The following is a 22,539-nucleotide window of genomic DNA, read 5'->3' as shown; positions in this document are numbered from 1 at the left end:
ATGTGGAAAAAGTCAAGGGTGTGAATACTTTCTGAAGGCACTGTATACAGAATAGGTATGATATAACAGTTGTTTTCTAACTAAATAAGATGTAAAACAATCAAACAAATATACAAATCATTAAGAAATACAGACACTATTTAAAAAGCCTTTGGGTGATTAATAAAGAACTATATTGTCTTATCTTATCATATCTTAAAAAGCTTATATTTTTATAAAAGTCTCAATTGGTACAGGTCATTTCGACTGTTGCTTTTTCAAATGTTGAATGTAATGATTTCTTTGTAACTATCACCAGGTACCGTGTGTACTGACACAGACAAGAATGACACTCTGAGTGGGTGGAAGAAACACAGCACTGAAGACAGCCAAGTGACCATCATATCAGAGCTGTATCCTAACATCATCTACAATCTCAGGGTGTTGGGGTTCACCTCTGTAGGGGACGGACCGCCCTCGGAAATACTGCAGTTCCAAGTCTCGGTATGGAGGTGAGAGAGGAAGTGTGTGTTAGGGTGGAGTGTGGGTGTTAGGGTGAGTGTATGTCCTCTCCTCACAGAACACTATCTAACCCTGACCTCCACACTCTCCTCTCCTCTCCTCTCCTCTCCTCTCCTCTCCTCTCAACACAGAACAGAATCTAACCCTGACCTCCACACTCTCTCTCCTCTCCTCCCTCTCCTCTCAACACAGAACAGTATCTAACCCTGTCCTCCACCTCCCTCTCCTCTCCTCTCCTCTCCTCTCCTCCTCCTCACAGAACAGATTCTAACCCTGACCTCCACACTCTCCTCTCCTCTCCTCTCCTCACAGAACAGATTCTAACCCTGACCCCTCCACACTCCCTCTCCTCTCCTCTCCTCTCCTCACAGAACAGATTCTAACCCTGACCTCCACACTCTCCTCTCCTCTCCTCTCCTCTCCTCACAGAACACTATCTAACCCTGACCTCCACACCTCTCCTCTCCTCTCCTCTCCTCTCCTCTCCTCAACACAGAACAGTATCTAACCCTGTCCTCCACACTCCCTCTCCTCTCCTCTCCTCTCCTCTCAACACAGAACAGTATCTGTCCTTGACCTCCACACTCTGGCTCCTCTCCTCTCCTCTCAACACAGAACAGTATCTAACCCTGACCTCCACACTCCCTCTCCTCTCCTCTCCTCTCCTCTCCTCTCCTCTCCTCTCCTCTCCTCTCCTCTCCTCTCCTCTCCTCTCCTCTCCTCTCCTCTCCTCTCCTCTCCTCTCCCTCTCCTCTCCTCTCCTCTCCTCTCCTCTCCTCTCCTCTCAACACAGAACAGTATCTGTCCCTGACCTCCACACTCTCTCTCCTCCTCTTGAGATCCCATCTTAACATTCTCCTCTCTCCTCTCCTCTTCTCCTCAGTACGTTGTATCCCTCCTCGGTTCTCCATCCCACCTACCAACCATGAGGTGATGCCTGGGAGCAGTGTCAATCTGATTTGTGTTGCTAAGGGAACGCCCGTGCCCTATGTCAAGTGGTTAAAGGGAGAAATTGAACTCACCAAGGTCTTTACTTTCACCGTTACTGTTTTTGCTTATACTTTTTTTACCATGTTCATTCATTTTTTATTCTGTTTTATTCTGGCTTTTATTACTACAGCACAATGATATGCAGTCTCTGTATGAATTGTGTTGAATTAAGTTTAAAGGAGGGGAAGTATAGAAATAAAGCACACAGAACGGATGTACCGCTTATCAGACTTGCTTTCAATGCTAATGCTAAAGATCTATTACTTGCATTTCTATCTGAAATATGTCAGGTCAGACACAAAGCAAGATAATGGATCTTTAGGATTCTTCTTATTTAGGAGGATGAGATGCCCATTGGTTGGAATATTCTGAAGTTGACAATCGTCAAAGAGTCAGCCAACTACACCTGCGTGGCCATGTCATCACTGGGCATGATCAAGGCTACCGCTCAGGTCTCCGTCAAAGGTGAGGGGTCAAAGGTCAAGCAGTGTGTGTGTGTGTCTTTCACTCTCTTTTGGCTTTCAGGACATATTTTAGTTAGTCAGGCGGTGTGTGTGTTTGAATCAAGACAACATGCTGGCTAGGTCAGTGGAGGACACAGTTTCTGAGTCCCAAATGGAATCCTATTCCCTATGTACCCTGATAGTAGTGCACTATATAGGGAATAGGGTGCCATTTGGGACACAGACTGTAAGATCTCACGGTGAGTAATCTGCTCTGGGACGACTGTGTGTTATCACGTACATTTTTTTACATTTACATTTTAGTCATTTAGCAGACGCTCTTATCCAGAGCGACTTACAGGAGCAATTAGGGTTAAGTGCCTTGCTCAAGGGCACATTAACGTCATTAGCAGACGCTCTTAGCCAGAGCGACTCACAAATTGGTGCGTTCACCCTATAGCCAGTGGGATAACCACTTTACAATTTGGGGGGTTAGAAGGAATACTTTATCCCATCCCAGGTATTCCTTAAAGAGGTGGGGGTTTCAAATGTCTCCGGAAGGTGGTGAGTGACTCCGCTGTCCTGGCGTCGTGAGGGAGCTTGTTCCACCATTGGGGTGCCAGAGCAGCGAACAGTTTTGACTGGGCTGAGCGGGAGCTATGCTTCCGCAGAGGAAGGGAGCCAGCAGGCCAGAGGTGGATGAACGCAATGCCCTCGTTTGGGTGTAGGGACTGATCAGAGCCTGAAGGTACAGAGGTGCCGTTCCCCTCACTGCTCCATAGGCAAGCCACCATGGTCTTGTAGCGGATGCGAGCTTCAACTGGAAGCCAGTGGAGTGTGCGGAGGAGGGGGGTGGACGTGAGAGAACTTGGGAAGGTTGAACACCAGACGGGCTGCGGCATTCTGGATGAGTTGTAGGGGTTTAATGGCACAGGCAGGGAGGCCAGCCAACAGCGAAGTTGCAGTAGTCCAGACGGAGATGACAAGTGCCTGGACCAGGACCTGCGCCGCTTCCTGTGTAAGGCAGGGTCGCACTCTCCGAATGTTGTAGAGCATGAACCTGCAGGAGCGGGTCACCGCCTTGATGTTGGCGGAGAACGACAGGGTGTTGTCCAGGGTCACGCCTAGGCTCTTCGCACTCTGGGAGGAGGACACAGCGGAGTTGTCAACCGTGATGGCGAGATCATGGAACGGGCAGTCCTTCCCCGGGAGGAAGAGCAGCTCCGTCTTGCCAGGGTTCAGCTTGAGGTGGTGATCCGTCATCCATACTGATATGTCTGCCAGACATGCAGAGATGCGATTCGCCACCTGGTTATCAGAAGGGGGAAAGGAGAAGATTAGTTGTGTATCGTCAGCGTAGCAATGATAGGAAAGGCCATGTGAGGATATGACAGAGCCAAGTGACTTGGTGTATAGGGAGAAAAGGAGAGGGCCTAGAACCGAGCCCTGGGGGACACCAGTGGTGAGAGCACGTGGTGCGGAGACAGCTTCCCGCCACGCCACTTGGTAGGAGCGACCGGTCAGGTAGGACGCAATCCAGGAGTGAGCCGCGCCGGAGATGCCCAGCTCGGAGAGGGTGGAGAGGAGGATCTGATGGTTCACAGTATCAAAGGCAGCAGACAGGTCTAGAAGGACAAGAGCAGAGAGAGAGAGTTAGCTTTAGCAGTGCGGAGAGTCTCCGTGACACAGAGAAGAGCAGTCTCAGTTGAATGACCAGTCCTGAAACCTGATTGGTTTGGATCAAGAAGGTCATGACAAGCTGTGATGACAAAAGCTGTATCCAAAACCGCACCCTAATCCCAATGTAGTGTGCTACTTTTGACCAGAGCCCATATGGCCCTGGGCAAAAGTAGTACACTATATATGGAATAGTGTGCAATTTGGGATGGAGCCACTGTGTTCTCTCACGTACACTACAAGTTGTGATGACTGGGAAGTGTGGTTGATGACAAGCCAAGGAGTGTGACTCATTATGGCAGATTGTTATGAGTTTGAGCCGATCAAACAGCTTCCTAGCTGTCTAAATTTCCACCACAACGTCAATGTTGCTGCAACATGTTTTGATGCACCAGTGATCTGATCAAATGGCTATCAGGGCAAATGTTCCTGGGTTCACACACACACACACACACACACACCATCAACTGCCAGCAATACCACCTGACTAACTGAAATTTGGCCTGAAAGCCATAAGAGAGTGAATGGCACTGTAAACATCATTATAAAATGTTTGACTCGCTTTAGATTAGGTAAGGGATCAACTTAGCTTACCCCATGAAGTTATACATTTACATTTACATATGTGTGGACACACACACACACACACACACACACACATATGGTCTGAGCTCCACAATATTCTGGTCGTGTGTCTGCTCGGAACATGTGTCTGTCAGGGTTTCCGTTAGCCGGTAATAGCCGGCTTTTGGCCATATTTTTTGGGGGGTGAAAAGCCGAAAAATAAAAATTGGCACCGGAGAAGAAAGAAAAGATTAATTGCTTTTTAACGTTTTATTTTCATGTAGCCTAGGCCTACTGGTTGTATGAATATGGGATCTGTCATCCTACTACTATCCTAGAGTCTGTTTGGGCTATTTCTGTCTCAACAGAATGTCCCGAAGTAAATTGAATAAAATTGTCAAGATGATATAGCCTAATTAGCCTACTCCTGTCTATACAGAAATAAATAAAATCATTCAAAATAGAGGCTACTAAAGCATGATTTGGCCACAGAGGATCATTAGCTTCCCCTGGCCTTAAAAAAAAACAAGAGTTGTGGATTGTTTGAAATCGTATTGCCTGTGCTGCTGGACTCTGTTAACATCCATGGACTCAGAGAATGTCAGTGTCATTTATATAGTCAGGAGCTATGCTGCATTTATATAGTCAGGAGCTGTTCTGCTGGACTCTATTAACTCCATAATGGATAGACTCTCTTTCTTTCTTTTTCTTTGTTATTGTTTGTCATTTTCTTTAAATGTGATTGTCCGCTTGGTCTGTAATCTTCTGTGATTTTCAATCATGTCTGGCTCGCTCTGTTTCTCCATCGCTCTCGCTCTCTCTCTCTCTCGCTCTGTTTCTCCATCTCTCTCGCGCTCTCTCTCTCTCTCACTCTCTCTGTTTCTCCATCTCTCTCGCTCTCGCGCTCTCTCTCTCTCGCTCTCTCTGTTTCTCCATCTTTCTCGCTCTCGCTCTCTCTCTTTCCCCATCTCTCTCTCTCTCTCTCTCTCTCTCTCTCTCTCTCTCTCGCTCTCTCTCTCTCTCTCTCTCTCTCTCTCTCTCGCTCTCTCTCTCGCTCTCTTCGCTCTCTCTCTCTCTCTCTCTCTCTCTGTCTCGCTCTCTTTGGCTCTCTCTCTCTCTCTCTCCTCTCTCTCTCTCTGTCCAACTCTCTCTGTCTCGCTCTCTTTCGCTCGTTCGCTCTCTCTCTGTTTCTCTCTCTCTCTCTCTCTCTCGCTCTCTTTCGCTCGTTCGCTCTCTCTCTGTTTCTCCATCTCTCTCTATCTCTCTCGCTCTCGCGCTCTCTCTCTCTCTCTCTGTCTCGTTCTCTCTCGCTCTCTCTCTCAATTCAATTCAATTTCAATTTAAGGGCTTTATTGGCATGGGAAACGTGTGTTAACATTGCCAAAGCAAGGGAAGTAGATAGTAAACAAAAGTGAAATAAACAATAAATATTAACAGTAAACATTACACTCAGAAGTTTCAAAAGAATAAAGACATTTCAAATATCATATTATGTATATATACAGTGTTGTAACAATGTGCAAATAGTTAAAGTACAAATGGGAAAATAAATAAACATAAATATGGGTTGTATTTACAATGGTGTTTGTTCTTCACTGGTTGCCCTTTTCTTGTGGCAACAGGTCACAAATCTTGCAGCTGTGATGGCAAACTGTGGTTTTTCACCCAGTAGATAAGGGAGTTTATCAAAATTGGGTTTGTTTTCGAATTCTTTGTGGATCGCTGTAATCTGAGGGAAATATGTGTCTCTAATATGGTCATACATTTGGCAGGAGGTTAGGAAGTGCAGCTCAGTTTCCACCTCATTTTGTGGGTAGTGTGCACATAGCCTGTCTTCTCTTGAGAGCCAGGTCTGCCTACGGCGGCCTTTCTCAATAGCAAGGCTATGCTCACTGAGTCTGTACATAGTCAAAGCTTTCCTTAAGTTTGGGTCTCGCTCTCGCTCTCGCTCTCGCTCTTTTTTCTTTCTCTCTCTCCTTCCTCCTCTTCTCCTCTCTCTCTCTCCATCCCCATCTCTCTCTCTCTTTTCCCTCCTCCCCCATCTCTCCCATCTCTCCTCCTCCAGCCCTCCCCAAGCCCCCCACCAACCTCTCTCATAGTGACTGAGACCACAGCCACCAATGTGACCCTCTCCTGGGACTCTGGGAACCCTGAACCTGTGTCCTTCTACATTATCCAGTACTGGCCTAAAACCAACTACACAGGCTTCCAAGAGGTAGGTTCCAATGCTTCACTGGGTTACAACATGGTTAGGGTTGCAAAATCCCGGTCACTTTTCCCAAATTCCCAGGTTTTTCAGAAATCCTTGTTCGAGGACTCCAGATTTCCTGCTTTTTCCCCTCCTGATTCTGGGAAACACCAAGGTTGATAGTTCTGTAAGTAGCTTTGGATATACTGTAAGTGTTCGCTAAATAACCATATTATGATATTGTAGGTGGACGGAGTAGCTACCACCAGTTACAGCATCGGCGGGCTCAGCCCCTACTCAGAGTATGAGTTCCGTGTGATGGCGGTGAACAACATTGGGCGGGGGCCACCCTCCTGACCCGGTAGAGACCCGTATGGGGAGCAGGCTCCTCTTCACCCCCCTGAATGTCAAGGTCGCAAGCTGTCTATCTCCAACATAATGGTCCAATGGGAACCACCCGAGAAACCTAACGGACAGATCATGGGGTAAGATGAAAAGGAATATGTCTTATGTAGGCTTAATGAAGGATTCCTAGACACTTCATAGCATGTGAATATGAATGCGTCCCAAATGGCATCCTAATCCCTATATAGTGAACTACTTTTGACCAGAGTCATATGGGCCATTTGGGACACAGCTTTTTGTCTTATGAAGGCTTAATGATAGATGTTTCACAAGTCCTTTATAAGCAAATGTCATACGTACAGTGCCTTCAGAAAGTTTTCATACCGCTTGACCGTTCCACGTTTTGTTGTGTTACTGCCTGAATTCAAAATGGATTGAATTGATTTTGTTGCTCTCCACCAATCTACACACAATACCCCCATAATGACGAAGTCAAAACATGTTTTTAGAAATGTTTGCAAATGTATTGAAAATGCAATACAGAAATATCTAATGTACATAAGTAATCACACCCCTGAGTCAATACATGTTAGAATCACCTTTGGCAGCGATTACAGCAGTGAGTCTTTCTGGGTAAGTCTCTAAGAGCTTTCCACACCTGGATGCTGCAACATTTGCCCATTATTCTTTTAAAAATTCTTCAAGCTCTGTCAAATTGGTTTGTTGGTCGTTGCTAGACAACCATTTTCAGGTCTTGCCATAGATTTTCAAGCAGATTTCAGACAAAACTGGAACTCGACCACTCAGGAATAGTCACTTTCTTCTTGGTAAGCTACTCCAGTGTAGATTTGGCCTTGTGTTTTAGGTTATTGTCCTGCTGAATGGTGAATTCATCTCCCAGGGTATGGTGAAAAGCAGACTGAACCAGGTGCCTGTGCTTAGCTCCATTCAGTTCATTTTTTATCCTAAAAACTTAGTTGTACTCAGTAATGTGTTGTATTGGATTTGCCCAACATAACACTTTTTATTCAGGACAAAAATGAATTGCTTTGCCATATTTTTTTGCAGTATTACTTTAGTGCCTTGTTGCAAACAGGATGCATGTTTAGGAATATTTTTTGTTCTTTACAGACTTCCTTCTTTTCACTCTGTCAATTAGGTTAGTATTGTGGAGTAACTACAATGTTGTTGATCCATCCTCAGATTTCTCCTATCACAGTCATTAAACTCTGTAACTGTTTTAAAGTCACCATAGGACTCATGGTGAAATCCCTGAGCGGTTTCCTTCCTCTCCGGTATCTGAGTTAGGAATGAAGCCTGTGTCTTTGTAGTGACTGGGTGTACTGATACACCATCGAAAGTGTAATTAATAACTTCCCCATGCTCAAAGGGATATTCAATATCTGCTTTTTACATGTTTATCCATCTACTAATAGATGCCCTTCTTTGCAAGGCATTGAAAACCTCCCTGGTCTTTGGTTGAATCTGTGTTTGAAATTCACTGCTTGACTGAGGGACCTTACAGATAATTGTATGTCGAAGTATGATATAACAGTTATTTTCTAACTAGATAATAATAATAATAATATGCAATTTAGCAGATGTTTTTATCCAAAGCGACTTACAGTCATGTGCGCATACATTTTTACGTATGGGTGGTCCCGGGATCGAACCCACTACCCTGGCGTTACAAGCGCCGTAATCTACCAATTGAGCTACAACAATCAAACAAATATACAAATCATTAAGAAATACAGACACTATTTAAAAGCCTTTGGGTGATTAATAAAGTACTATATTGTCTTATCTTATCATATCTTAAAAAGCTTATATTTTTATAAAAAGTCTCAATTGGTACAGGTCATTTCGACTGTTGCTTTTTTCAAATGTTGAATGTAACGATTTCTTTGTAACTATCACCAGGTACCGTGTTACTACGACACAGACAAGAAACGTCCCTCTGAGATGGTGGAAGAAACACAGCACTGACGACAGCACAGTGACCATCATATCAGGGCTGTATCCTGACGCCACCTACAATCTCAGGGTGCTGGGGTTCACCTCTGTAGGGGTCGGACCCCCTCGGACATACTGCAGTTCAATACTCCCATGAAGGTGAGAGAGGAAGTGTGTGTTAGGGTGGAGTGTGTGTTAGGGTGGAGTGTGTGTTAGGGTGGAGTGTGTGTTAGGGTGGGTGTGTGTTAGGGTGGAGTGTGTGTTAGGGGTGGAGTGTGTGTTAGGGTGGAGTGTTTAGAGCAGTATGTTATTAGGAGTCCTTCACAGCTAACCCTCTGAAAGGTCAGACTTATTATGAGTCCTTCACAGCTAACCCTCTGAAAGGTCAGACTTATTATGAGTTCACAGCTAACCCTCTGAAAGGTCAGACTTATTATGAGATTCACAGCTAACCCTCTGAAAGGTCAGACTTATTATGAGGATTCACAGCTAACCCTCTGAAAGGTCAGACTTATTATGAGTCCTTCACAGCTAACCCTCTGAAAGGTCAGACTTATTATGAGACTTTCACAGCTAACCCTCTGAAAGGTCAGACCTATTATGAGGATTCACAGCTAACCCTCTGAAAGGTCAGACGTATTATGATCCTTCACAGATAACCCTCTGAAAGGTCAGACTTATTCATGAGGATTCACAGCTAACCCTCTGAAAGGTCAGACTTATTATGAGTACTTCACAGCTAACCCTCTGAAAGGTCAGACTTATTATGAGTCCTTCACAGCTAACCCTCTGAAAGGTCAGACTTATTATGAGGACTTCACAGCTAACCCTCTGAAAGGTCAGACGTATTGTGAGATTCCACAGCTAACCCTCTGAAAGGTCAGACTTATTATGAGTCTTCAGAGCTAACCCTCTGAAAGGTCAGACTTATTATGAGTCCTTCACAGCTAACCCTCTGAAAGGTCAGACTTATTATGAGTTTTCACAGCTAACCCTCTGAAAGGTCAGACTTATTATGAGTTCTTCACAGCTAACCCTCTGAAAGGTCAGACTTATTATGAGTCCTTCACAGCTAACCCTCTGAAAGGTCAGACTTATTATGAGTCCTTCACAGCTAACCCTCTGAAAGGTCAGACTTATTATGAGTCTTCACAGCTAACCCTCTGAAAGGTCAGACTTATTATGAGGTCCTTCACAGCTAACCCTCTGAAAGGTCAGACTTATTATGAGATTCACAGCTAACCCTCTGAAAGGTCAGACTTATTATGAGGATTCACAGCTAACCCTCTGAAAGGTCAGACTTATTCGTGAGTTTCACAGCTAACCCTCTGAAAGGTCAGACTTATTATGAGTCCTTCACAGATAACCCTCTGAAAGGTCAGACTTATTATGAGTCCTTCACAGCTAACCCTCTGAAAGGTCAGACTTATTATGAGTCCGATTCACAGCTAACCCTCTGAAAGGTCAGACTTATTATGAGTCCTTCACAGCTAACCCTCTGAAAGGTCAGACTTATTATGAGTGACCTTCACAGCTAACCCTCTGAAAGGTCAGACTTATTATGAGTCCTTCACAGCTAACCCTCTGAAAGGTCAGACTTATTATGAGTTCACAGCTAACCCTCTGAAAGGTCAGACTTATTATGAGTTCTTCACAGCTAACCCTCTGAAAGGTCAGACTTATTATGAGTTCTTCACAGCTAACCCTCTGAAAGGTCAGACTTATTATGAGTTCTTCACAGCTAACCCTCTGAAAGGTCAGACTTATTATGACGATTCACAGCTACCTCTGAAAGGTCAGACTTATTATGAGTCCTTCAGAGCTAACCCTCTGAAAGGTCAGACTTATTATGAGTCCTTCACAGCTAACCCTCTGAAAGGTCAGACTTATTATGAGTCCTTCACAGCTAACCCTCTGAAAGGTCAGACTTATTATGAGTTCTTCACATCTAACCCTCTGAAAGGTCAGACTTATTATGAGACCTTCACAGCTAACCCTCTCAAAGGTCAGACTTATTATGAGTTCTTCACAGCAAACCCTCTGAAAGGTCAGACTTATTATGAGGTCCTTCACAGCTAACCCTCTGAAAAGTCAGACTTATTATGAGTACTTCACAGCTAACCCTCTGAAAGGTCAGACTTATTATGAGTCCTTCACAGCTAACCCTCTGAAAGGTCAGACTTATTATGAGATTTCACAGCTAAACCTCTGAAAGGTCAGACTTATTATGAGGATCTTCACAGCTAACCCTCTGAAAGGTCAGACTTATTATGAGGATTCACAGCTAACCCTCTGAAAGGTCAGACTTATTATGAAGCCTTCACAGATAACCCTCTGAAAGGTCAGACTTATTATGAGGATTCACTGCTAACCCTCTGAAAGGTCAGACTTATTATGAGGATTCACTGCTAACCCTCTGAAAGGTCAGACTTATTATGAGTCTTTCACAACTAACCCTCTGAAAGGTCAGACCTATTATGAGGATTCACAGCTAACTCTCTGAAAGGTCAGATGTATTATGAGTCCTTCACAGATAACCCTCTGAAAAGTCAGACTTATTATGAGTCCTTCACAGCTAACCCTCTGAAAGGTCAGACTTATTATGAGTCCTTCACAGCTAACCCTCTGAAAGGTCAGACTTATTATGAGTTCTTCACAGCTAACCCTCTGAAAAGTCAGACTTATTATGAGGATTCACAGCAAACCCTCTGAAAGGTCAGACTTATTATGTGGATTCACAGCTAACCCTCTTAATTGTCAGACTTATTATGAGGATTCACAGATAACCCTCTGAAAGGTCACACTTATTATCAGGATTCACAGCTAACCCTCTGAAGGTCAGGAGACTTATTATGAGACCTTCACAGCTAACCCTCTGAAAGGTCAGACGTATATGAGGATTCACAGATAACCCTCTGAAAGGTCAGAGTTATTATGAGGATTCACAGCTATCCCTCTGATAGGTCAGATTTATTATGAGACCTTCACAGATAACCCTCTGAAAGGTCAGGCTTATTATGAAGCCTTCACAGATAACCCTCTGAAAGGTCAGACTTATTATGAGTTCTTCACAGCTAACCCTCTGAAAGGTCAGACTTTTCAGCTATTATGAGGAATCACAGATAACCCTCTGAAAGGTCAGGCTTATTATGAAGCCTTCACAGATAACCCTCTGAAAAGTCAGACTTATTAGGTGTCCTTCACAACTAACCCTCTGAAAGGTCAGACCTATTATGAGTCCTTCAAAGATAACCCTCTGAAAGGTCAGACTTATTATGAGTCAAGTCTTCACAGCTAACCCTCTGAAAAGTCAGACTTATTATGAGGGATTCACAGCAAACCCTCTGAAAGGTCAGACTTATTATGTGGATTCACAGCTAACCCTCTTAATTGTCAGACTTATTATGAGGATTCACAGCTAACCCTCTGAAAGGTCAGACTTATTAAGAGTCCTTCACAGCTAAGCCTCTGAAAGGTCAGACTTATTATGGGTCCTTCAGAGCTAACCCTCTGAATGGTCAGACTAATTATGAGTCCTTCACAGCTAACCCTCTGAAAGGTCAGACTTATTATGAGACCTTCACATCTAACCCTCTGAAAGGTCAGACCTATTATGAGGATTCACAGCTAACCCTCTGAAAGGTCAGACCTATTATGAGGATTCACAGCTAACCCTCTGAAAGGCCAGACGTATTATGACGATTCACAGCTAACACTCTGAAAGGTCAGACCTATTATGACGATTCACAGCTAACCCTCTGAAAGGTCAGACGTATTATGAGGATTCACAGCTAACCCTCTGAAAAGTCAGACTTATTATGAGTTTTTCACATATAACCCTCTGAAAGGTCAGACTTATTATGAGACCTTCACAGCTAACCCTCTCATAGGTCAGATTTATTATGAGTTCTTCACAGCAAACCCTCTGAAAGGTCAGACTTATTATGAGTTCTTCACAGCTAACCCTCTGAAAATTCAGACTTATTATGAGGATTCACAGCTAACCCTCTGAAAGGTCAGACTTATTAAGAGTCCTTCAGAGCTAACCCTCTGAAAGGTCAGACTTATTATGAGATCTTCACAGCTAACCCTCTGAAAGGTCAGACTTATTAAGAGTCCTTCAGAGCTAACCCTCTGAAAGGTCAGACTTATTATGAGATCTTCACAGCTAACCCTCTGAAAGGTCAGACTTATTATGAGGACTTCACAGCAAACCCTCTGAAAGGTCAGACGTATTATGAGTCTTTCACAGCTAACCCTCTGAAACGTCAGACTTATTATGAGTATTCACAGCTAACCCTCTGAAAGGTCAGATTATTATGAGACCTTCACAGATAACCCTCTGAAAGGTCAGACTTATTATGAGATTCACAGATAACCCTCTGAAAGGTCAGACTTATTATGAGTACTTCAAAGATAACCCTCTGAAACGTCAGACTTATTATGAGGATTCACAGCTAACCCTCTGATAGGTCAGACTTATTATGAGACCTTCACAGCTAACCCTCTGAAAGGTCAGACTTATTATGAGTACTTCACAGCTAACCCTCTGAAAGGTCAGACTTATTATGAGTTCTTCACAGCTAACCCTCTGAAAGGTCATACTTATTATGAGGATTCACAGCTAACCCTCTGAAAGGTCAGACTTATTATGAGACCTTCACAGCTAACCCTCTGAAAGGTCAGACGTATTATGAGACCTTCACAGCTAACCCTCTGAAAGGTCAGACTTATTATGAGTCCTTCACAGCTAACCCTCTGAAAGGTCAGACTTATTATGAGACCTTCACAGCTAACCCTCTGAAAGGTCAGACTTATTATGAGTTCTTCACAGCTAACCCTCTGAAAGGTCAGACTTATTATGAGACCTTCACATCTAACCCTCTGAAAGGTCAGACTTATTATGAGGTTTTCACAGCTAACCCTCTGAAAGGTCAGACTTATTATGAGATTTTCACAGCTAACCCTCTGAAAGGTCAGACTTATTATGAGTTCTTCACAGCTAACCCTCTGAAAGGTCAGACTTATTATGAGTTCTTCACAGCTAACCCTCTGAAAGGTCAGACTTATTATGAGTTCTTCACAGCTAACCCTCTGAAAGGTCAGACTTATTATGAGTTCTTCACAGCTAACCCTCTGAAAAGTCAGACTTATTATGAGTTCTTCACAGCTAACCCTCTGAAAGGTCAGACTTATTATGAGTTCTTCACAGCTAACCCTCTGAAAGGTCAGACTTATTATGAGTTCTTCACAGCTAACCCTCTGAAAGGTCAGACTTATTATGAGTTCTTCACAGCTAACCCTCTGAAAGGTCAGACTTATTATGAGTTCTTCACAGCTAACCCTCTGAAAGGTCAGACTTATTATGAGTTCTTCACAGCTAACCCTCTGAAAGTTCAGACTTATTATGAGGATTCACAGCTAACCCTCTGAAAGGTCAGACTTATTATGAGGATTCACAGCTAACCCTCTGAAAGGTCAGACTGCTTGTGTTGTGGAGAGCTGTATCTTTACCTCTCTACACAACACTCACCTGTCCCTCTGTCCTGCTCTGTCCCTGTCTACACAACACTCACCTGTCCCTCTGTCCTTCTCTGTCCCTGTGTCCAAACACTCACCTATCCCTCTGTCCCTGTGTCCAAACACCCACCAGTCCCCCTGTCCTGCTCTGTCCCTGTGTCCAAACACTCACCTATCCCTCTGTCCCTGTGTCCAAACACTCACCAGTCCCCCCTCGCCCCTGTCCTGCTCTGTCCCTGTGTCCAAACACTCACCAGTCCCTCTGTCCTGCTCTGTCCCTGTGTCCAAACACTCACATGTACCTCTGTCCCTGTGTCCAAACACCCACCAGTCCCTCTGTCCTGCTCTGTCCCTGTGTCCAAACACTCACATGTACCTCTGTCCCTGTGTCCAAACACCCACCAGTCCCTCTGTCCTGCTTTGTCCCTGTGTCCAAACACTCACATGTACCTCTGTCCCTGTGTCCAAACACCCACCTGTCCCTCTGTCCTGCTTTGTCCCTGTGTCCAAACACTCACATATACCTCTGTCCCTGTGTCCAAACACCCACCTGTCCCTCTGTCCTGCTTTGTCCCTGTGTCCAAACACTCACATGTACCTCTGTCCCTGTGTCCAAACACTCACCTGTCCCTCTGTCCTGCTCTGTCCCTGTGTCCAAACACTCACCTGCCCCCCCCCCTCTCTTTATCCGTTTCCGCATCTTCCACTAACCCAGGAGAATCACCTCCTCCTCAAGTCTCCATTGCCCAGCAGCTGTTTCAAACTAAACAGCTACGATCCAACCTCCTCTTCCTCCTCACCTCCACTTCCTCATACTCTTCTTTCAAACCTTTCACTCGCTGACCTACAGTTGGTTCCAAACAGCCACGAAACCACTCCCACTCTTCCTCCTCAGGTTTCAGTATTGTCATCTACCCTATCCCTCCTGACACTAACCTTCCTGCCTGTGGAAGAAAGGGAGAGCGAGAGAGAGGGAGGGAGGCTGGGACCAGCTAAGGCCAAATACATTACTGAGGTACTCTAGGGCTAAAGGTAAAGGTGTGTTCAGTGTTCTCTGTGTGTTCAGTGTTCTCTGTGTGTTCAGTGTGTTCAGTGTGTTCAGTGTGTTCAGTGTTCTCTGTGTGTTCAGTGTGTTCAGTGTTCTCTGTGTTCAGTGTTCTCTGTGTGTTCAGTAATCTCTGTGTGTTCAGTGTGTTCAGTCTGTTCAGTGTTCTCTGTGTGTTCAGTGTGTTCAGTGTGTTCAGTGTGTTCAGTGTGTTTCTCTGTGTGTTCAGTGTGTTCAGTGTGTTCAGTGTGTTCAGTGTTCTCAGTGTGTTCAGTGTGTTCAGTGTGTTCAGTGTGTTCAGTGTTCTCAGTGTGTTCAGTGTTCTCAGTGTGTTCAGTGTGTCCAGTGTTCTCTGTGTGTTCAGTGTGTTCAGTGTGTCCAGTGTTCTCTGTGTGTTCAGTGTGTTCAGTGTTCTCTGTGTGTTCAGTGTGCCCCTGCATAAGCTAATTTATTTATTTCTATGTGATTTGGTTTATTATTAGTACTGTTGATGTGGTTTTGTGATCTTTGATTTTAAAACTAAGCAATAACACGTTAGAAATGTCCTGAGCGTGACAATCAGTAGTCAACTAGATAACTAGTGGTGATCATTTGGTTTTGTAATATTGTGTAAAAATATTTTTATACTGTGTGATGCAATAAGATGTTGTCTATCTAGCTAGCTAACATTAGCTAGCAGCTAGAAGGGTGTTGCATACGTTTATAATTTCTTGAATTTCAGGTGGAGCGTGGTAACTGGATCTCTAGAAAGGAGCATGCAGACGGCCGACCAATAACTATTTTTCCTTTTGTTAGGGTTCTGACAAACAGAGTGAAAAATTAACGGACAACTAGTCAAAGCTCAAACCAAGTCTATTCACCCAATGGGTCCAATAGCTGCAAAGACAAAAGACATATTTACACAAGCACATGTATTTATACCTTCCTCCTATGCCGAGTCTCCTCCTTACACATCTGGACAGCCAATACATCTCTGTTGCTAGGCAGGACTTTAGTGATGCCTGTTCTTTCTCATTTCATCTGACCTGACCTCGGCCCAAATTCCTCACCCCCTTCCCCAACTCACGGCTGTCCTGTTGACTGGAGCCAGACTGTGGCCCTTCTCCATAGGATACATGATGTCTAACAATTACATTTTCTGACAGAAAGTAAACGTTCTGCATTCCCCTCTCGACCTCAGTAGCGTGAATAAGGATATTTCATATTTCAAGTTTAGAAGTCAGTACCCATCACCCATTTTAATTACATTACAGCACGTCACCGAATGCCACCTGTCATATCTTGGGTGCATATATTATTTGTCAATAAAGAAACTTCTGATTGTGAACTGGTCTTTGTTTGACACTCCAAGACATTACTATGTCACAGCGTCTAGGTGTGACTGGTTTTGAAAGCACCAAACTGGTGTCGCTTTACTGAAGGACACAAAGTACACTAAGGCCACATGACATGCTTATTGGGGAAGGGGTTTAACTGTGGAACTAAAGAGAAACAAGTCATCTTGCATTTTCCAGCCCTGATTCCATGTTACAAACCATGGGCTTAGTTGGGAGGGATTGGGGTGGGGAAACTACATCGGTAACTACTATTGGCAACTAATGGTAATTACTGAAGATAACCGAGAAATAACATAGTTATTACCTACGTTATTGCCCTGTTATTACCGTGATGTAATGTAAAGCGCTACCGAGGTCTGTGATGTGTGTGTGAAACACGACTGATAAACGCCAACCGCTGTCGTCAAGGTTTCAGTGACAGGGTTAACACACCAGAGGGGGTCGCATTAGCTTTCAGAAATCTGCATTTTCAAAAAAAAAAGCACACCATCCGATGACAACAGAAGAGCAACGCTATTTGGCTAGCAGCCACACATACTGTATGTAAATGAGCTCATATTTTTAGGGAATACACATCAGGAAGAGGACTTTTACGTCATCATGCTACATGTTCATAAAGACAAGAATACAGCTAAGGGTCTATGTGCCAACGACACCTTATGTACATTACAGTGCCTTCGGAAAGTATTCAGACCACTTGACTTTTTCCACATTTTACAGCCTTATTCTAAAATGGATTAAATAAATACAAATCCTCAGCAATCTACACACAATACCCCATAATGAGAAAGCGAAAACAGGTTTTTAGATTTTTTTGCAAATGTATTCAAATTAAAAAACATAAATACCTTATTTACATAAGTATTCAGACCCTTTTGCTATGAGACTTGAAATTGAGCTCAGGGACATCCTGTTTCCATTGATCATCCTTGAGATGTTTCTACTGCTTGATTGGAGTCCACTTGTTGTAAATTCAATTGATTGGACCTGATTTGTAAAGGCACACATCTGTCTATATAAGGTCCCACAGTTGACAGTGCATGTCAGAGCAAAAACCAAGCCATGAGCTCGAAGGAATTGTCCGTAGAGCTCCGAGACAGGATTGTGTCGAGGCACAGATCTGGGGAAGGGTACCAAGAAGGTCCCCAAGAAAACAGTGGCCTCCATCATTCTTATATGGAAGAGGTTTGGAACCACCAAGACTCTTCCTAGAGCTGGCCACCCGGCCAAATTGAGCAATCGGGGGAGAAGGGCCTTGGTCAGGGAGGTGACCAAGAACCTGATGGTCACTCTGACAGAGCTCCAGTGTTCCTCTGTGGAGATGGGAGAACCTTCCAGAAGGACAACCATCTCTGTAGCACTCCACCAATCAGCCCTTTTATGGTAGAGTGGCCAGACGGAAGCCACTCCTCAGTAAAAGGCACGACAGCCCGCTTGGAGATTGTCAAAAGGCACCTAAAGACTCTCAGTCCATGAGAAATAAGATTATCTGGTCTGATGAAACCAAGATTCAACACTTTGGCCTGAATGCCAAGCGTCATGTCTGGAGGAAACTTGGTGAAGCATGGTGGTGGCAGCATCATGCTATGGGGATGTTTTTCAGCGGAAGGGACTGGGAGACTAATCAGGATTGAGACAAAGATGAACGGAGCAAAGTACAGAGAGATCCTTGATGACAACCTGCTCTAGAGCACTAAGGACCTCAGACTGGAGAAGGTTCACCTTCCAACAGGACAACGACCCTAAGCACACAGCCAAGACAACGCAGGAGTGGCTTTGGGACAAGTCTCTGAATGTCCTTGAGTGGCCCAGCCAGAGCCCGGACTTGAACCCGATCGAACATCTCTGGAGAGACCTGAAAATAGCTGTGCAGCAATGCTCCCCATCCAACCTGACAGAGCTTGAGAGAATCTGCAGAGAAGAATGGGAGAAACTCCCCAAATACTGGTGTGCGAAGCTTGTAGCGTCATACCCAAGAAGACTCAAGGCTGTAATTGCTGACAAAGGTGCTTCAACAAAGTACTGAGTAAAGGGTCTGAATACTTATGTAAATGTAATATTTCTGTTTTTTATTTTTAATAAATTAGCAAGAATGTCTAAAAACCTATTTTTGCTTTGTCATTATGGGGTATTGTGTGTAGATTGATGAGGGGAAAAAAACAAATGTATCAATTTTAGGCTGTAACCTAACAAAAAGTCAAGCGGTCTGAATACTTTCCGAAGGCACTGTATGTAAATATAAAAACAGACGTAGTTGTTTTTGATCTGATTGAACCAATCTCTCAGTCCAGAGTCTGCACCCCCTCCCTCCCCATCCTTGGTTATGTTTATTATTTTAGCTTGATTCCTCCCTCCCATGCTCCCCCCCCACACCTTTACAGCCAGTCTAAGCTCCACCTCCCTCAAGGTGAGTTGGGTGGCCCCGCCTGCTGCGTCCCGTCACGGCGCCATCGTGGCGTACACCGTCAGCTACCAATCCACGGGCAGCGCCAGCGAGGACCCCGATCGCCACGAGGTGCCTGGCATCGGAGCAGACGCCTCTAGTTACGTGCTGGAGGAGGGCCTGGAGAAGTGGAGTACCAGGTCTGTGTTAGAGCTCACACTGATGTAGGCCCGGGCCCAGAGAGCGCTCCGGTCAGGATCAAAACTAAAGAGGACGGTAGGTTGGGGTCTGGTTCTGGTTCTGGTTTGGGTTGTACCATCGACCTCTCTGGGTGAAGCTCTTCTACACCGTCTGACGACTCCTTCCGTTCGTGTCTTCGGCTCTCCTGCCGTAATCTTCCCTTTTCTATTTGTCCCTTGTTTTTAACAGTTTCTGGTCTCTACTGGTCTCTACTGGTCTCTACTGTTTTCTACTGGTCTCTAGTGGTTTTTCCTCATCTCGACTTGTCTCTACTGATTTATGCTATTTTCGACTGGTCTCTATTGGTCTCTACTGGCTTTTACAGGTTTCTACTGGTTTCTGCTGGTCTATACTGGTATCTACTGGTCTGTACTTGTTTCTGTATGTATCTTCTGTTTTCTACTACTTCTACAGGTTATGCTCCACATCTCTTCCCCCTGTACTCCCTGTACTGGTGATCACTCTCTCTCTTCCCCCTGTACTCCCTGTACTGGTGATCACTCTCTCTTCTCCCTGTACTGGTGATCACTCTCTCTTCTCCCTGTACTGGTGATCACTCTCTCTTCTCCCTGTACTGGTGATCACTCTCTCTTCTCCCTGTACTGGTGATCACTCTCTCTCTTCTCCCTGTACTGGTGATCACTCTCTCTTCTCCCTGTACTGGTGATCACTCTCTCTTCTCCCTGTACTGGTGATCACTCTCTCTTCTCCCTGTACTGGTGATCACTCTCCATAGCATTGATGCTATGGACTGGCCCGCCCGTTCCCCAGACCTGAATCCAATTGAGTACATCTGGGACATCATGTCTCGCTCCATCCACCAAAGCCACGTTGCTCCACAGACTGTCCAGGAGTTGGCGGATGCTTTAGTCCAGGTCTGGGAGGAGATCCCTAAGGAGACCATCCGCCACCTCATCAGGAGCATGCCCAGGCGTTGTAGGGAGGTCATACAGGCACATGGAGGCCACACACACTACTGAGCCTCATTTTGACTTGTTTTAAGGACATTACATCAAAGTTGGATCAGCCTGTAGTGTGGTTTTCCACTTTAATTTTGAGGGTGACTCCAAATTCAGACCTCCATGAGTTGATACATTTGATTTCCATTGATAATTTTTGTGTGATTTTGTTGTCAGCACATTCAACTATGTAAAGAAAAAAGTATTTAATAAGATTTTTTCATTCATTCAGATCTAGGATGTGTTATTTTAGTGTTCCCTTTATTTTTTTGAGCAGTGTATTTGCGGGGAAAAAAACGTATTGGAGGTGATGCAGACAATTAGATTGATGGAAGTTACAATCTAACTGCAATATTAAAGTTGAACTACCCCCAAAACATTTTTGGGGCTATAACTAGCAATGCAAATGGATTTCTGAGATACTAATAATATTAATACACAGATCATAGCTAGCTAGCTAACAGTACGCTTTAACTTGCAATGGAGATTACTTTCTGACAAAATTACAAATGTTTAATATCTAAAAATGTAGCTAGACTCTTACCCGTATAGATGGATGAACGCTTCATGGCAGACTGGAACCACTTTAACTAAGTAAGACGTCCTGTGTCATTTCGTTTTGTTTGTCGCTACAGCTTGTTTGGCCCGTTGTGTCAAGACACTCCGGTTCACACTGACCGTGTGCAGAAAGTAGTCCATCACAACTTTTTCCCACTGATCTTTGTCGATGGCGCCTGCTAAATTCAGGGCAGCCATGTTGTTGGGAGCAGTAGCAACACTTTTGCAGTTCTCCAATGGCTAACGTTATATCTTTCAAAAAAAAGGCTCGGCAGACCAATCCGAACTCATCTCTCGGCATGTCCAGCCCATATATTGGCTCAGCCAATCATTGCTAACGGGAAGGTTCCTGTATTTTTTCCGTGGCTAAACCAAATAGGCTTGTAATTGTATTTATTTATTCATATTTACAGAGTTTGTTATTAAGGCACATGAAAGTTTACATGTTCCAGAAGGCATTTCTGCCACACAAAAAAAACACATAAAAAAATGCCTCTCTTGTGAAGTAGTGAAACGAGTCACATATGATGAATGGCCGGTTACACTTTGCTTCTTGAAAGTCCAACATCTTTAAAACTTGACTGCTGACATGCAAAACATTTTGGGACTAATGAAAAAAATACCAAAATATTGTTTTTTGAGTGGATTTTCCCTTTAAGATAATTATTCAGTGTTTGAAGTCAATGCACCAACGCCCCTCCTACCATGACGTTCCCCCAGTGACCAGTAGTTTTTGGGGCCAGAGTCCTCAGATAGCACATTTCCTAAAAAAACAGACACGTGTATAGATGAGTCAAGTTGGGATCTTAGATTGGTAGCTAACTTGTCTAGTTGTCGGTTCACTACCAGCGCTGCCTCCTTCTCCAGCACTCAAAAGCACCAGACCTCTTGGTATACTGCATTTTTCTTGCCTATTCTCAGCTGTATAACACTTTTTCCCTTCTACCCTTTCCTTACCATTTGTTACCCTGTTCATAAATTAGATGTACTCCCTTTAAGAGTGTGCTCCTAATCTCAGCTCGTTACCTGTATAAAAGACACCTGGGAGCCAGAAATCTTTCTGATTGAGAGGGGGTCAAATACTTATTTCCCTCATTAAAATGCAAATCAATTTATAACATTTTTGACATGGATTTTTTTGTTGTTATTCTGTCTCTCACTGTTCAAATAAACCTACCATTAAACTTATAGACTGATCATGCCTTTGTCAGTGGGCAAACATACAAAATCAGCAGGGGATCAAATACTTTTTTCCCCTCACTGTACATGTTACTGTCCTGCCTTGTTCATGAAGACTAGAGATGTTAATTGCTGTCACAGGCAGCTAGGCAGGGAGCTTTGTAGACACATAGACAGGAGAGGACAAACATGTTACACTGTGATGTTCGTTTAATCATGGCAGTATGCAATTCATTATTTGAAGTCAAAATGTCCTCTCTTCCTCACTTTGTGGTGGTTAGGTACTCATGTGAAGATTAAAGACAAAAAAATTGAATAATTACATTTTTTATTAACATTTCTATTACAGGCGAATTATTTTCAGTGGCTTTTAAAAACAGTTTTTGAACAACTGACATTTAATGAACGTGTTTATCAACTTAAGTTTAAGGCTAGAGATCAGGGAGTAAGAACATGGTATTTTCCAACACAATGCAGTTGTTTCTATATTTGACAAAACAATCCTCACCAATGCCAGGAGGATGCTACCAGCTGACTGTGTTTTATGTGTCATCCTCTGGGATTCTTTTCACTTAATTTAAAAAATAAATAAAATAAAAATGAATAAATCAATACTGTGGGGTATTACAGGTGGTTGAAGACAGACTAAGGAAC

The 22,539-nt window shown here is 43.9% G+C and overlaps 2 protein-coding genes across 2 annotated transcripts in view; both read left to right on the top strand.

Moving 5' to 3' along the window:
• On the top strand, nucleotides 1-6,720 carry LOC123491358 (receptor-type tyrosine-protein phosphatase F-like). The gene is made up of 7 exons (XM_045221789.1): nucleotides 1-18; nucleotides 443-491; nucleotides 1,385-1,527; nucleotides 1,830-1,956; nucleotides 6,241-6,273; nucleotides 6,380-6,390; nucleotides 6,610-6,720. Exons 1-7 carry the CDS (start codon nucleotides 1-3, stop codon nucleotides 6,718-6,720), a joined length of 492 nt encoding a protein of 163 aa, XP_045077724.1.
• Nucleotides 6,721-6,782: 62 nt separating this feature from the next.
• LOC121578357 (receptor-type tyrosine-protein phosphatase F) overlaps nucleotides 6,783-22,539 on the top strand; it is a 231,295-nt gene continuing 215,538 nt past the window's right edge. Inside the window, exon 1 of the mRNA XM_045223274.1 lies at nucleotides 6,783-6,848. Within this exon, the coding sequence (XP_045079209.1) occupies nucleotides 6,802-6,848 (47 nt within the window). The 5' untranslated portion in view covers nucleotides 6,783-6,801. The remainder of the gene's footprint in view (nucleotides 6,849-22,539) is intronic.

The sequence above is a fragment of the Coregonus clupeaformis genome, chromosome 1, assembly GCF_020615455.1.
Source record: "Coregonus clupeaformis isolate EN_2021a chromosome 1, ASM2061545v1, whole genome shotgun sequence".
Taxonomy (NCBI): Eukaryota; Metazoa; Chordata; class Actinopteri; order Salmoniformes; family Salmonidae; genus Coregonus; species Coregonus clupeaformis.
This window is presented reverse-complemented; position numbering and strand designations above follow the sequence as displayed.

What these genes read in the sequence shown, in the direction of transcription:
- LOC123491358 (XM_045221789.1), top strand. An exon ending in TTCCAAGTCTCGGTATGGAG is followed by an intron (nt 492 to 1,384) that starts GTGAGAGAGGAA and finishes TCTTCTCCTCAG; the next exon opens with TACGTTGTATCCCTCCTCGG. An exon ending in CGCTCAGGTCTCCGTCAAAG is followed by an intron (nt 1,957 to 6,240) that starts GTGAGGGGTCAA and finishes CTCCTCCTCCAG; the next exon opens with CCCTCCCCAAGCCCCCCACC.